Here is a 13,886-nt window from a genome sequence, read left to right as displayed (position 1 = left end):
CTTAATATCTAGTTAAAAAGATACTATCTTTAAAATGATAAATACAACAATATTTGACATATGGCAAAAAGCTAATGTTTTTTATATACATTATATATATATATATATATATATATATATATATATATATATTATTTTATTTATACATACATATGTATTTATAGATATAATTATTTTTGAAATTAAAGCTTTTCCAAAAATAAAGATATTCATTTACAAATTTTGGGAAGAACTGCCACAACAAGAACTTTTTGCTGGTCGACTTTGTTCAGATTCATCTTCAACTACCACAACATTACGACGTGTACTGCTAGTCCTTTGCAAGCAAGACTTTTGTTCTACTTCATCAGCATGTTGTATCATTTTACGTGTTAAGTCTAAGAACATCTGTTCAATATTTTGATTTAGTTTAGCAGATGTATGAAAATGCATAGCACCAACTTGCTGGGCATATCTAGTAAAGAAAAATTAATTTTGTACATCTACTTACTTCTTGAAACAATTTAAAATTACTTACTCCTCTGCTTCTTCTATTGAAACATTTCGTTCCTTTTCAAGATCTACTTTATTGCCAGCAATTGCTAAAGAAATTTCACTGCCTAACATTTTTTTAAGTTCTTTTACCCAATTTTTAACCTACATATATAAGAATGATATTAGAAATAATTTGATAATTACAAAAATATTGATAAAACTTTCACGCATACCTTTTGAAAAGTATCTTCATCTGTAATATCGTAAACTAAAATGGCACCATTAGACATTCTATAATAAATTGGTCCTAATGCATGAAACTTTTCCTGTCCTGCAGTATCCCATATTGCTAAATTTACTCTTTTACCATTTATATTTAACTTCTTATTTAAAAAAGATGCCTAAACAAAGTATAACAAAACAAAGATTCAAATAAATTCTATGTAAAACATTTAAAATGACATTTAATTACAGCATATTTTAAATAATTTATATCAACTAATCTTTATATATAGAATAATGTTGAATAATTTATTTAGATAAATCATTATATATTTTCTTAATATAATAATATAAATTTTATACTATACATATAAAAAAAAAACAATTGTTATATAAGTAATACGATAGAAATATCAAGTTATATAAAAAAATAACAGTTATATCACTTACTTGTACTGTAGTAACATGTTTGTCATTAAATTTATCTTCGACGTATCGTAATGCTACTGAAGTTTTGCCCACACATCCTTCACCAAGTAATACCACTTTGAAATTATATCCATTTGCAGTAGTACTAATCGAACTAGCCATAATTTGCAAATAACTAATACGGTTAAAAGATATTACACGTGCATATATACCGGAGATCAATGTGGATTAACATTCACGTTGAACCTATACATATGTTAGTTATATTAATATAAGATTACTTTAATGTGACATTTATTTCTTGTATAGTTAGACAGTTATTTCTTTACAACATCAAAATGAAAGCATCAGCTGTTTTTAACTACATACACGTACATATTACACTATATTACGTACAATGATAGAATAAACATATATATACACACATAGTAACATACTATACTCACACATTTGAAATCTGATATATGTCGCATGCGCTAGTCGAAAATTTGATAAATTTGTATGTCTAATATTGTAATTGTGTGACAAATTTGTATGTCTAATATTGTAATTGTGTGACAGTATGGCAACTACATATATTATGTGTGCATGCGCATGTAAAAGAGGAGAGAGACAGACAAAACAAAAAATATATATCTTGTACGTATAATAAGTAAAGTTTGAAATAATGGAAAATATTATCACGATTTTTTATATTTATCTTGTATATTCAATTTTGATTGGATAATTGTTTTCTGTTCTATCATTCATTAATGATCATATTTTTCATCTATAATTCGTTGTAAATCAAGTTTTTTGTTATAAATAATAAATCAATGTAACTTAGGACAATTTTTTATATATTAAACCTTATCATATACAATTGAAATAAACATAAGTACATTGTTTTTCAATATAATAATTCTTCGATTGATTTGTTGCGATACATTATATAATACATATTAATTGAAATTGCATCGGCTATACTTCATATCGATAGATCATATAAATTAAAATTAGTATCTTACTAACATAAAAATTTAATTAAATCTTTGTTTTTCGTAAAACAATTTTTTTAATCGAATTGAAAAGTATTTTAAATTTGCGCGGGAATAGAAGAGAGAAAACTATGGACTGAATCACAGTTTTCAACGTGTCCGATTTTTCAACCAATTGGAGGTATGCTCGGATAGCGATATATTAGGCGCGTTACCAATCGCGAAGAGCGGTTTCTCTCGCTGCGCAAGTCGTAAAATCATTTTGGATGAAATTTCTCTCATCCCTCCACTAAATTAAACGACATTCAAAGTCGCGTCGTAGTGTGGCGCGGCCGTGCGGCGGAACGAGGCCACAGTCCGGAGAAACTGAGAGAAACCGCGGGATGTTAATGGTGGATGGATGGTGGAAGTTTCCTCCTCACTAGTCGTAAAAAAGGTAGAGAACCGATGAACTGTCATGTGAGTGGTAGGAAAAGAAAGAAAAGATTTTGATTGCGGTATGTGATGAATGCTAACCAGGTTTGCGCCACGAATGTATACACGCGTGTGTTTGACGTAATGAGAACGAGAAACGGCACGCGCGCTCTTGGTGTGGCCCTCGTATATTTAATTGGAAGTGCATGTTGCGGCCTTTCGTTTGACATGTACGTATATGCATCTTTCGAACATTCTCTTTTTTCCATTTTATCGTTCTTATTTCTTTGTTATTTTCGTTGGCCTCAAAATTTTTTTATTTGGTTCTCTACCTCTCTATCTCTTTCTTTCTATTTCTTCCTTTCTCTTCTCGAACATTTCTCCACACATACAGTTTGTCCAGCTTCCTTTTTATTGCGATTCGCTGCACGAAAATTATCGGCCCTATCTTTTGTTTTACATCTCAGTTTAGACTTTATACTGTTGCATTGAAATCTTTATCGAGATAAAGACTTGATCTCGATAAAGATTTCGTATCCCGGATAAAAAGAAACTTGGAGAATTATAAATACTGAGGCTTTCCTATCGGTCGACACTTTCGACGAGATCATCGAGTTCCATCGTGCTGCGGAATACATTCGTATGCATACGCCTTAAAATCAGATTGGAGAAAAGAAAGGACTGTCGGTATCGATTCTGACAAAGCTTTTCGCTTTATGCAAATATATATATATTGTATACTCATGTCTTCCTGGAGTGCATACGTTTGTTTATTTCTTGCTTTTCATAACCGAAACTGAATTTGTGAGTGGATCTGATACAAAGGTATACGATACGTCAATGTCACGGCCGATAACATGTCGTGAATTCATCGTATTCTGTCGTACAAGAACAATGTGTCGCGAAAATAAATTTGAAAAGCCGCCGATTGGTTATGGTTTGCGAATCATCGGACGATGTCGTTGACTCTCGTTCTTTGCCGTATCACGAATAATCTCGCCCGTCGTCAGCTGACGAGATATCGTTGACCATATCACTACGAGTTCGGCGCGATCTTCGTTCAGATGAACGCCGATATATTGCCGATAACAAACCATTTTGAAATATAGCATACGTTAGATGTATACTTTTTTTTGGTAAAGTATATATTATGTGATTTGTTTTTGCGAAAAGCTTCAAGACTCGATGATTTCAGGGCGTGCGATATTTTAAAACGCTTTGCTCTTTGTGGGGGACAAAGATAAAGAAACTGCCTCTACATATATTTTGTAACATAGTTAAGAAAGGGCGTTGTTTGGAACTATATCGATTCAATGATCAATATATTAAGCTTTCTTTTTTATATGAACAGGAAAATGAACTTAAAACTTATCAATGAAATTAAAATTACCCGACTTACGTATAGTTTCTATAATGGTCATTCTTGATAACCTAGATCTGGATAACATGCAATATGTGTAGCGGTTAAATTCGTATCTAGTATTTCTTGCGAACGCTTTTAAATAATATATGAAAAAAGAAATGTAGAAGATCCCTTTCATCTTCACCGAGATAGGAACACATCAAATGTACATAAATCTAGAACAGTAGTAACAATTTTTCTATAAAGAACCAAATTCTAGTCAGAAACTTTTTGCCTTTTTTTGACGTCACTTAATAATGCTCAATTTATCCATAATACATTGAAATGATCTAACGTTTTTAATCTTTCCGTTTCACGCGGTATTATTTGTTCGCTCGTTCTCATTTTTTTTTTCTGTTGGGTTCATCACTCCGACCGTTTTAAACTCATTCGGTCTGTTAGAAAGCAGAATAATGATGGTATTCGTGAATGATAGCAATAATAATTGCAACGATGACTAGGTACGTCGCACTTGTTCAAGCTCGTTCGGATGTGGTGCACCGTTTACGCTTCGCGCCAGACGACAAAGAAATAAAAGATCTAATTGCACTAACCGTTGACGCATTTTCTCATTGAGTATTTGTCTCGGTTTTCTTTGTCATTCATCGACATTTTTAATTCGTGCGATTGTCGAATTTAAGAGATTGTTTTCGAAAAGTAGAGAACAAATAGAATATGTGATAATAACGTTAGATTTTCAAAGAAAATATATTAGGCATTTGAATAAAAGTACGTCTGTTTCATTAAACGTTTCTACTACTTATCTCTTGATTTTATTGAATTCGAATCGAGTTATATCCTCACATCCTTGCATTTCTTCTCGCTGAGTATTAAAAGACGTTACATAGATGCGTAGTTTCGAATAAACTTCGATCGTCTCTTTATAAATCGATTGGGATTCTTGAGCAGAGGCATCGAATTTAGATACATGATTGAAATGCATGCCGTGAATCGACAGTAGCATCCGTGGTGGTTTAGCATCGAAGTTACGAAGAGCCGACGTTTCGCGTGAGTAGATCTCTTTTCTTCGTCACGTATTTTTCGTGATTCTTTTTAACTATTTCTTATTTTTTTCCATTTAAAAAAAAACATTGTTATATATACTTTTCTTTCTTCTATTTCTTCTTCTTCTTCTTCTTTTTCTTCTTCTTCTTCTTCTTATTATTATTGTTATTGTTATTGTTATTGTTATTATTATTATTATTATTATTATTGTTATTGTTATTGTTGTTGTTGTTGTTGTTATTATTATTATTATTATTATTATTATTATTATTATTATTATTTTTATTATTATTATTATTATTATTATTATTATTATTATTATTATTATTATTATTATTATTACTATTATTGTTATATTTCATGGCTGTTTTCTTGGGTGTCGAGGTGCCGGTCATTTACGGTATTTGTGGGGACGACTCCAATTCGTTAACAAAGAGTCCTTGTGAATGTGAGACATTAAATTATTTAATATCTACTATATAAATAAGCGGTTCAATAGAAAGTGGACTATTGTAATTAAAGTGGAAATTAATAAATAAATGATTAGGCTAATGTGGATATGGATTGGTCATAGTATTGTCATTCATATATATTTGTATATACATACATATATATATATATATATAGTATTATCATTATTATTATATATTTATTATTATATAAAGGACTAATAAGTGTACAATGATTTTGTTTGAGATTATTTTTTATTCCATTATGGATAGCGTTTTTTCTTTTCTTTTAGACAAAGTCTAGCTTTGGAAGGAATCGTTACTTGGATAGAAAAAAGACGCATTACGTCACGTCGAGGAAAACGTTTAGTGAATCATGTTCCGCATTTAATCGATCGTAGTAAAATGTTAGGAGAGAAATTCTTCGCAATAACCACGTGTCAGTGGGGAACGCTAGTTAAAGCATAGTTTAGAGTGCAGGAAGAGCCGAAGAGATTTCTCTACTATTTTTACTCTTTCAATTGTCTCGTATTTCTAGTCGCTATTAGAGTCACCGATTGGATTCGTTCTTTCTTTCGTACTAACTTCTGTATTTGTCTTCTTACTGTTCGTCGCCATTTTCTTTTCGTTCAACTGCGTTACCTTCTATAGATTGCCCGTCACTTATCGTTTCTTTCTTATTATTATTCTTCATTAACTTTTAATGGAAATTTTTGTTCTTGCGTTTTTGAACTGTTACTCTATGTGCATATCTATGTGTTTATAATATATGCACGCTTATACATACGTATCGTATAAAAAGAAATTAACACGTTACGAATGTTGCTTTATCATCATTAAAAGTAGTACTAAAATAGATTTTAAAAATATCCATTAACTTTCTATTCTTGAACGTGTAACAGGTTATTGTATTTCTTTTTACACATTCTTTATATATAAATCAAAAAGTAAATATAATTTTGTGCATTCTTGTAAAACTCTTTTCTTTTTTTCTTCTCCTATCCAATTCGATTAATCACGACTTCGAATAACGAATAGTGTTAAGATCTGAAGATAAGTGCAAAGATTGTCAACAATTGTCGATAAATTGTCGACAAATAAAACAGTAGGAATCTTTCATTTCCAAGGACATAATTTTGCAGCTGCGATTAATAGTTTTAATCTTATATGCATTAGACATTATTGCGATGGTCGTGTATATGTATATCGTTGGAATCGGCATTACGATAATTCGACCTCCATTTGTAATTCCCTGTTTTCCAATGTAAAATCACACGCAAATCCTTTCTTTTCCTCCATAACAATAAAATGTAATTTAGTTTCTAAACCCTTTATAAGGTTTTCTTTTTCTCTCTTCTCTCTTTCTCTCTTTCAGGCAAATTTATTTTGTTAATTCATGATTAGAAGAACTTAAACCCTTTCTCCCCACTGTCTCACACGGACGTCATTATTGTGAAGACAACGAGAACATGTTGGATCAAAGATCCTTGTAAATTCGATTTTCATTTTAAAGTAGATGATTTTCGAGATGCGTCATCCCGGTGTCTGACAATTCTACCTTCGGGTTTTAAACCGCGTGGGGTGGCGATATGCCTAATTCGAACGATGCAGCAATAGCAGAAACGGCAACCTCTCACTTTCTTCCTATCGTTTGCGTTGCTAAGGAGACTCGATTGAAAATCGAATCGACTTTCTGAACACCAATAGCGATTTCGAATTTGTCTCTCTCTCTCTCTCTCTCTCTCTCTCTCTCTCTCTCTCTCTCTCTCTCTTTCTCTCTCTCTCTCTCTCTCTCTCTCTCTTTTTCTCTATCTCTCTCTATCTGTCTGTCTGTCTGTCTCTTTCTATCTCTATCTCGCAATACATCGAGCGTATTTTTAGCGTAGGTCTTCGCGTTAGGGCTATGACGAATCCTTCCATAGTTAGAACTGTCACACGTTGGTAAGCGAAGAAATCGTCTTTAAGTGTAATTCAAGGCGCTTTAGAAAACTAATTCAGGTGGTCTCTATTTTTCTCTTTTTTTCTTTCTCTTTATCAAATGTTTCGGCTAAAAAATTGCACTTCCTAGACGATAATGTCTCGATAAAGAAAGCATGAGTTAATCACGAGACATTTGATCGCTCGTTTGTGTGGCCATATAATGACGAGTCTTCGTAGTCTCTTTTGAACTTTCGTTTTCGTTAGGATCTCAAGGTTAGTAATGTTTTTAAAAAGCTACATTTTCTATTTTTTTTTTCTCTTTCTGTACATGATAAAACGCATCTTGTCTCTATAAGATGATCCTTTGTTAAGTTCTTTCTATCTCGATGCAATATACCTGCTGAGAGATACGATACATGAAACAGTTCTAAGCGATAAGTGTTATCATGGTGTCCATATTGTGCCGGCTAGATGTTATCGTTCGCTATGAATTGGCCTACCGATAGTGTAGTCTGTCTTCTCCTTTTCTGTCAGCATTATTCTTGCCTTGTCTTTTTCTTTCTCATGCTCCCACTTATTTCCGATTATATGCAAATCGTTTGTTCTTTCTTCGACGTTAGATAGATATCCCGCACAGTACTCCTACGAGTACGCCTGTAATTTTCCATTAAATGGTATTCCACCTTTTTCTTAGCTAGTCATTAGTTAGATTTCCGATTGATTTTAACTCATTTTTTAAATATTGCCCTTTTTACTATAATTTTTTTCTTTTCTTCCTTTTTTTTTACTGTTTTCAGTACGCGTTAAGATTATGTTTTATTTATGGGAAATTATGTAATACGTCTTTATCTCTCTCTACATATATTTTTACGGGCTGTATTTCGATGTTGGATATACTGCGTTTCTCGCTATAAACGAGAGAAGAGATCCATTTGTATTCGCCCCTCGGTCGAGTAAAAGAGGAAGGGAACCAATAGTGGCTGCCGACGACGCGAAGTACCGACGAAAATCAAGAAACTGTAATGCTGCCGGAAGGGCTAGCTATAGGTATATCATATAAAGGGTGCTGCCTACTGTACCCTGCTCGTCCTTTACAGTGGGTGCAATGAATAACGACGAACAAAATAGGGTGTCTGCCTTCTTACCAACGGTGACATCTGTCTCGCGTCCTTTTTGACGTAGAAGGCTTTACAAACCTGATCGCGAATTCTCAGAGATAATTTAGAGGTTGTCCAGTGAGCAAATTTCATACTGTTCAAAGAACATACCATTCTTAAGGTTCCATAATGTGATAGGTAACGACAACGCATTTGTTGTTGGGATTTAACAGATATTTCTTTTTCTTTTTTTTTTTATGTAAGTTGTTCGTTATTAATTATGACGAAGACGTCTAAAGGGGAGGAGCTTATTCGTATAATCTTGATAAATAAAAGACAGGAAATAGCGTGAGAATGTGATCGGCTCATGGTATTTACATTAATATTCGACCTTGATACTTGAAGTATTAAAGGCCAAGTTGAGAAAGACACGCATTTCATTTTTAATATATATAGCTCGTTAGCTTTTACCCTATTATCTTTTGATGTTCTTCATCTTTGATTTTCATTTAAAATACAGTCACTTTCGCGACTATGTTGGAACGATGTGCGCCAGTCAAGTGCACGTATGCACCTACTTCATTTGCAGCACGATCGTGCTGTTCTAATTGCGTCTGGCAATCGCAATGCCTAACGAATATGTTAAGCGGAGAGATAAGAAATGGCGGATTGTCGTAATTACTTGGTGTCGAGACGAACAGAATTTCCGTAGTGTTCTGCTTGAAACTCTGCACGAGTGGCGTCAGACAGAGAAGGAGAGCACTTAAAATACAAGATTTTTTCATTTTTTTCACCATGACTGGTTGTCCGACACGATAAAAATCTGCTATCAAAGGACACCATTGGAATTCCATGAAAAACATCGTGCTGAACGTAACGAGCCGAGTTTACGTTGGCAATTTCGTGTTTTTCTTTTTATTATTCCCCACTTATTCGTAAAATTGTGTCAATTAACTTGAAAAAAGAAATGGGAGACTCTGATGTAGCATTTAGAATCTTTTTTTTTTTAATATGAAAATTACATGTATGTATGTAGATTTTTGGGAGGGAAAGTCAAGGTCTGCTTGATAACGTCACATTGAGAAAAGACAAAGAGAGATAGAGAGACAGAAAAATAGATTTTCTTCTCATTCTCGTATTTCCTGTATTATTATCTTTAATCTCTTTGATAAATTCTTAATCACTTTGATTAAAATCGACATCGCGCATTGTGATTCGCGTTGATCTCTCTCTCTCTCTCTCTCTCTCTCTCTCTCTCTCTCTCTCTCTCTCTCTCTCTCTTTCTCTCTCTCTCTCTCTCTCTTTCTCTCTCTCTCTCTCTCTCTCTTTTTCTCTCGCGTCATGTTATGAGTCAGAATACACATTTCCTCTATGAAACGTGTTTCATTAATACTTTTTTCTGAAAAATTGAATCACTAGATGATACGCCAACGAATATAATTATTGTTTGATAAGGATCCCTTGTTTGTTATCCTATACTTAGAAAAAAGATATTCAAGTAGAAATAAGTATTGTATTAGATGATATACTCCGTTGATACCTAGGAAATAGAATCTTGTTTGTATTTATCACATTTATATTTATCAGAATTTTTGTTACAGCATATATATTAATATTTAATCTTGTTATCTTCTTCAATTTTCAACAAAAATAGGTATAATTTCCTTCGAATGGTGAACGATGAATAGAAGTCAGGAAATATTTTTTTACGATACATTTTGTTGTGTTAATTGATCTTACGATACTATAAAAAATAATGATAGAATGATGATCTTATATTAGTTATCAAGTATCGAAGGAAGCATACCAGTTAATTTAATCGATCTTGCATCAGCGATCTCGCCTACGTCTTCATTCGTCATCCTTTCTTGGCAACGAAGTCGTCGATCTGTACAATATAAGCTACGGTATTTTTCGCTTAAGAACCTACAAAATCTTTATTTAAACACACTTTATTGTTTTTATTTATATGAAAGTGCTATTTTTACATCCCACATACTGTTTTCATCTTAAAATGGGTTAGGAGTTCTTGGACCTCGTTGTAATATTATTATTCCGAACTAGTCAAACGACTTTCTTGCGCAGAATCTAAAAATATATTTTAATATAAGAATCTATATAAACGATAGATGTAGTTTTTATCTACGTCGTAAAAACGCAGTTTCTCATCTTATGATATTAGTAATCGTGGAAACCTGTTCTTAATCGATTATGAACGATATGTTCCTTATTAAAATGCAAACATTAAAATTAAGCGGATGACATAGCCATTACTGATTTAATTAAGTAAGTTTAATTAATGATTTAATTTTATTTGAGGTACTTTAATCAAAACAGGAGAGTGTACGCTTAATTTTCGTCTTGCATTTGATTCGTTAGTATATGAAGCCTGACTATGTTTGGCGAGAGTTCATTTCTTCTCTTTTTTTTTTCTTTTTTTTTTCTTTTTTTTTTTTTTTTGTCGTAACGAAGCGTAATGAAAACTTTCTCTTTCACAGTATAATTTGTTAGAAAATTTGGACAAAGATGGAGTCATGTGCGACGATAATTCTTTTGGAGAATAATCAACTTTGCAAAATTATGCTCACAGGACATTAAAAATTTAGGAAAGTACGTCTTTAAAAAGGTTGTGAAATTTTTCACGAGATTCCTTTGATCTTCCTATCGCAGGGTGGTTTTCTTTGACAGAAGAAAAGGGAAAAAGAGAGTGAGAACTGGTATATTTTCTTTTATATGCAGGAGCCTTTATGAACTCAACGGCGGCTGTGCATGCACTCATTAACGATATTAACGGAAGACGACTAGCAGACAACGCGTAGGTTGAAGACCTTTGCATCCTTTCCTCTTTCCCTTTTCGTAGCTTGCATACAACAACGAAGCATGTTCAGCACTACTTAGGTGCATTCTCCGACGTGGATATTCTCCTGCATATTCTCGTTGTCGAGCACGTGAGCGCGTTCATTCGATCAAACGCGCTTTGCTATTCTTATCACATTGATTTTACTCGGTGCACGCATTGTAACAGTTTCAGCCACGAACTTTTTCGTTCGCCCACGAAAAATCTTTATCGTCTACGTGAAAACATGAGAAAAGGGCCAGTTTAATCGTGAATCGTGACCGTGTTATACGATGATATCTTTTTTTTTCGCTCCTTCGATTCTAAAGAAAAGTCGCACGGTCGAGATACGTACGTACATACGTAAGTAAACCGTGACTTGGATTCTAAATCCACGATTTAACCTTTTAGTTAAATTTTTTCGAAAGTGGCAATAAAGACGTGTACACGTATTAGAGAAGAAGAAAATTGGTGGAAAATCTAGATTTGTCGGAAAGCCAATTCTCTTTCTTTGTTCGTTCAAAACACCCGCAAGCAAGCGTGTCCATTTCAGCCAACATTTTCTTTTTTCTTTTCCTTTTTTTTTTTTCTTTTCAACGCCCACGATCGTTATAAAATTGGTCGCCAAGAACCGGCCGCCCTAGTTCTCTCTTCTCGAGGAATTGCATCTCGACCGTTCATTCGCCCATCTCCTCGACCATCGTATTTATAGAGGCGTACGGTTAAGCTACCCTCTTCTGAGAGCGCATTTTCTACGATCGCCTTTATTTCAGATAAAGTAGATAAGCTCTAGCGACGATAGAACATCGAAGATGCACGAGCAAATGGGGAAACAAAAGTGTATAGACTAAAGAGGATTTCTCCCTTGGGATCAGCGTTTTTCTTGGCCTACTATCATATCAGTAGATAAGTTTTGTTTGATATAAAACTCTTACTACGTATATACACCATCTGCTTGTATCGATATCGATCTATTATCGATAACGTGATTTAATAGGGATTACCTTAAATGGAAGCAGATAAAAGTATGTCATTATTACTTTTGTAACATCATCGAACATGGGCTTCTTTTGTATAGGTATATACGATTTTACGAGAACAGACTGTTCTACACCATCATTGGATAAAGCTGGATTACTACGGCGATACCATTACATTAACTACAGTACCAAAATAACATTTAACGAAAGGACACTGCAGTGACATGTTGATTGCTCAATTTTCATTCGTTTCGTATAGCTTCTAATAGATAACCTAGTAATCTGTTTACCTACTTCAAATTGTTCTCAGTTGCGCTTAGTATTTAGTATTCGGATCGATCGCTTCGTTGACAGTTTCTCTATCTATCTCATGATAAATAATAAAAACTTACAGTAAATTGTATGCCGATAAACTTTAAATGATCATCGTTACTGTGATCGATATCTAATCGGAATTATACTGCTTATATCCATTGTTAAAAAATATTCATCGGAAATAACTACAACAAAACATACTAATGTCCATATAAGTATGCGTATCAAAGTTTCTTTTTTATTTTGCCCCTTTCGTTTTTAAACACTACCAGATAAAGTAGCAAAAGAAAAAGTTTTGTTTGTTGAAAAGTTGCAGATAGCAAAAGAAACTTTTAGAGCAACCAAAATGTATAAAAACATATATATAAGAAGGAGAAAGAATCATTATCACAAATATGAGTCAATAAAAAGACATAGAACACGATCATGTCAACAAAATAAGATTAAAATGATTGTCCTTAAGACATTATCAAAGATCGTGACCTTCGTTTACGATGATTGTCGTCGTTCTGTGATCGAGGAAAAGATGATATATGTAGTTTACTATTTGCTAGCATCTACTTGAGTCTCGACACTCGCGACTGTTATATCTTAGATAATGAAAAATCGATGGGCCCTTGTATTTCATAGTTTCGTGTGCGTTAGCCTCTGTCACGTATGACTTCTTGTTCGTGTTTCGTAATTTTATTCGGAATCCAGAAGCACGAAGAGTGCTTCCTTACTTCCTTTAACATAAAAATCTACTAGAGAAGAAAGGAGAGAAAATAAGATCGATGGTTATGATGTGATCATGAAGTAAATGTTACGGGTTGTACACGATATTGCGATTAAAACTAATTAAAACTCGAATGTTTAATGCATGTTTTTGCTCGCTTTAACGGATTTCACAATTCGCTTGGCTGTTTATACTTCTTGTAAATATTACTCCTAGTTTCTATTTTATCCGATTCTTTTCATCACATGCGGAAGTCGTTCCGATGTGTTACGAGCATACAAGATATTAACATTGAGCAGTGTGTTAATAAACATTTGCACTCTCCTTTTGTATATAACACCAAATTTACATACATTCTATACTTACATTTCTATATAAGTTGACGTGCCGAAAAGAGTTAGCTATTAACGCAAAACTCGAATCTAGGTTGCTGATCCTGTATCTTCTGATTATCCTCGTTACGAGCTAATAAATCTTAAAATAATTTTAAATTTATTGGTCGTTTTTGATATTACAGAAAATTAGTGAGACTAGTAACAATAGCAAATACAATATTATTACATTAGGGTTGTACAGTGTGGTACGAATGATCGCATTTTTCGTAGTTATATCTATGCACATTAGAATGCACATAGAATTTTGCACATAGAA

General features: G+C 33.2%; 2 protein-coding genes across 10 annotated transcripts in view; one reads left to right on the top strand and one right to left on the bottom strand.

Annotated features, from left to right (window-relative positions):
* Window positions 1-143: 143 nt before the first annotated feature.
* Window positions 144-8,563, bottom strand: Rab21 (RAS oncogene family member Rab21). The gene is made up of 6 exons (XM_035873436.2): window positions 8,438-8,563; window positions 1,572-1,630; window positions 1,147-1,279; window positions 708-875; window positions 518-636; window positions 144-454 (listed from the first exon to the last, which is right to left on the bottom strand). Exons 1-6 carry the CDS (start codon window positions 8,561-8,563, stop codon window positions 214-216), a joined length of 846 nt encoding a protein of 281 aa, XP_035729329.2. The 3' UTR covers window positions 144-213.
* Mical (Molecule interacting with CasL) overlaps window positions 2,383-13,886 on the top strand; it is a 29,998-nt gene continuing 18,494 nt past the window's right edge. For 3 of the 9 annotated variants that reach the window (XM_035873420.2, XM_085659888.1, XM_085659887.1), the window contains exon 1: window positions 2,400-2,746. The gene's annotated coding sequence lies outside the window, so the exon portion shown is untranslated. Of the gene's footprint in view, window positions 2,747-2,780; window positions 4,927-12,791; window positions 13,435-13,886 lie in introns of those variants that run through there. The other 6 variants (XM_085659882.1, XM_085659883.1, XR_004839059.2 and 3 more) reach the window with 6 other exon arrangements.

This window comes from Vespa mandarinia, chromosome 10, assembly GCF_050613455.1.
Source record: "Vespa mandarinia isolate Hongniang chromosome 10, ASM5061345v1, whole genome shotgun sequence".
NCBI lineage: Eukaryota > Metazoa > Arthropoda > Insecta > Hymenoptera > Vespidae > Vespa > Vespa mandarinia.
Note: the sequence above shows the minus strand (reverse complement) of the source record. Positions and strands in the feature narration are given on the sequence as shown.

Coding starts and splice junctions, on each gene's coding strand:
- Rab21 (XM_035873436.2), bottom strand. CDS start 8,563: ATGGTATGTTCTTTGAACAGTATGAAATTTGCTCACTGGACAACCTCT. Junction 1,631..8,437: donor CGAGACAGATGTCACCGTTG/GTAAGAAGGCAG, acceptor TTACAATATTAG/ACATACAAATTTATCAAATT. Junction 455..517: donor TCAATAGAAGAAGCAGAGGA/GTAAGTAATTTT, acceptor TTTCTTTACTAG/ATATGCCCAGCAAGTTGGTG.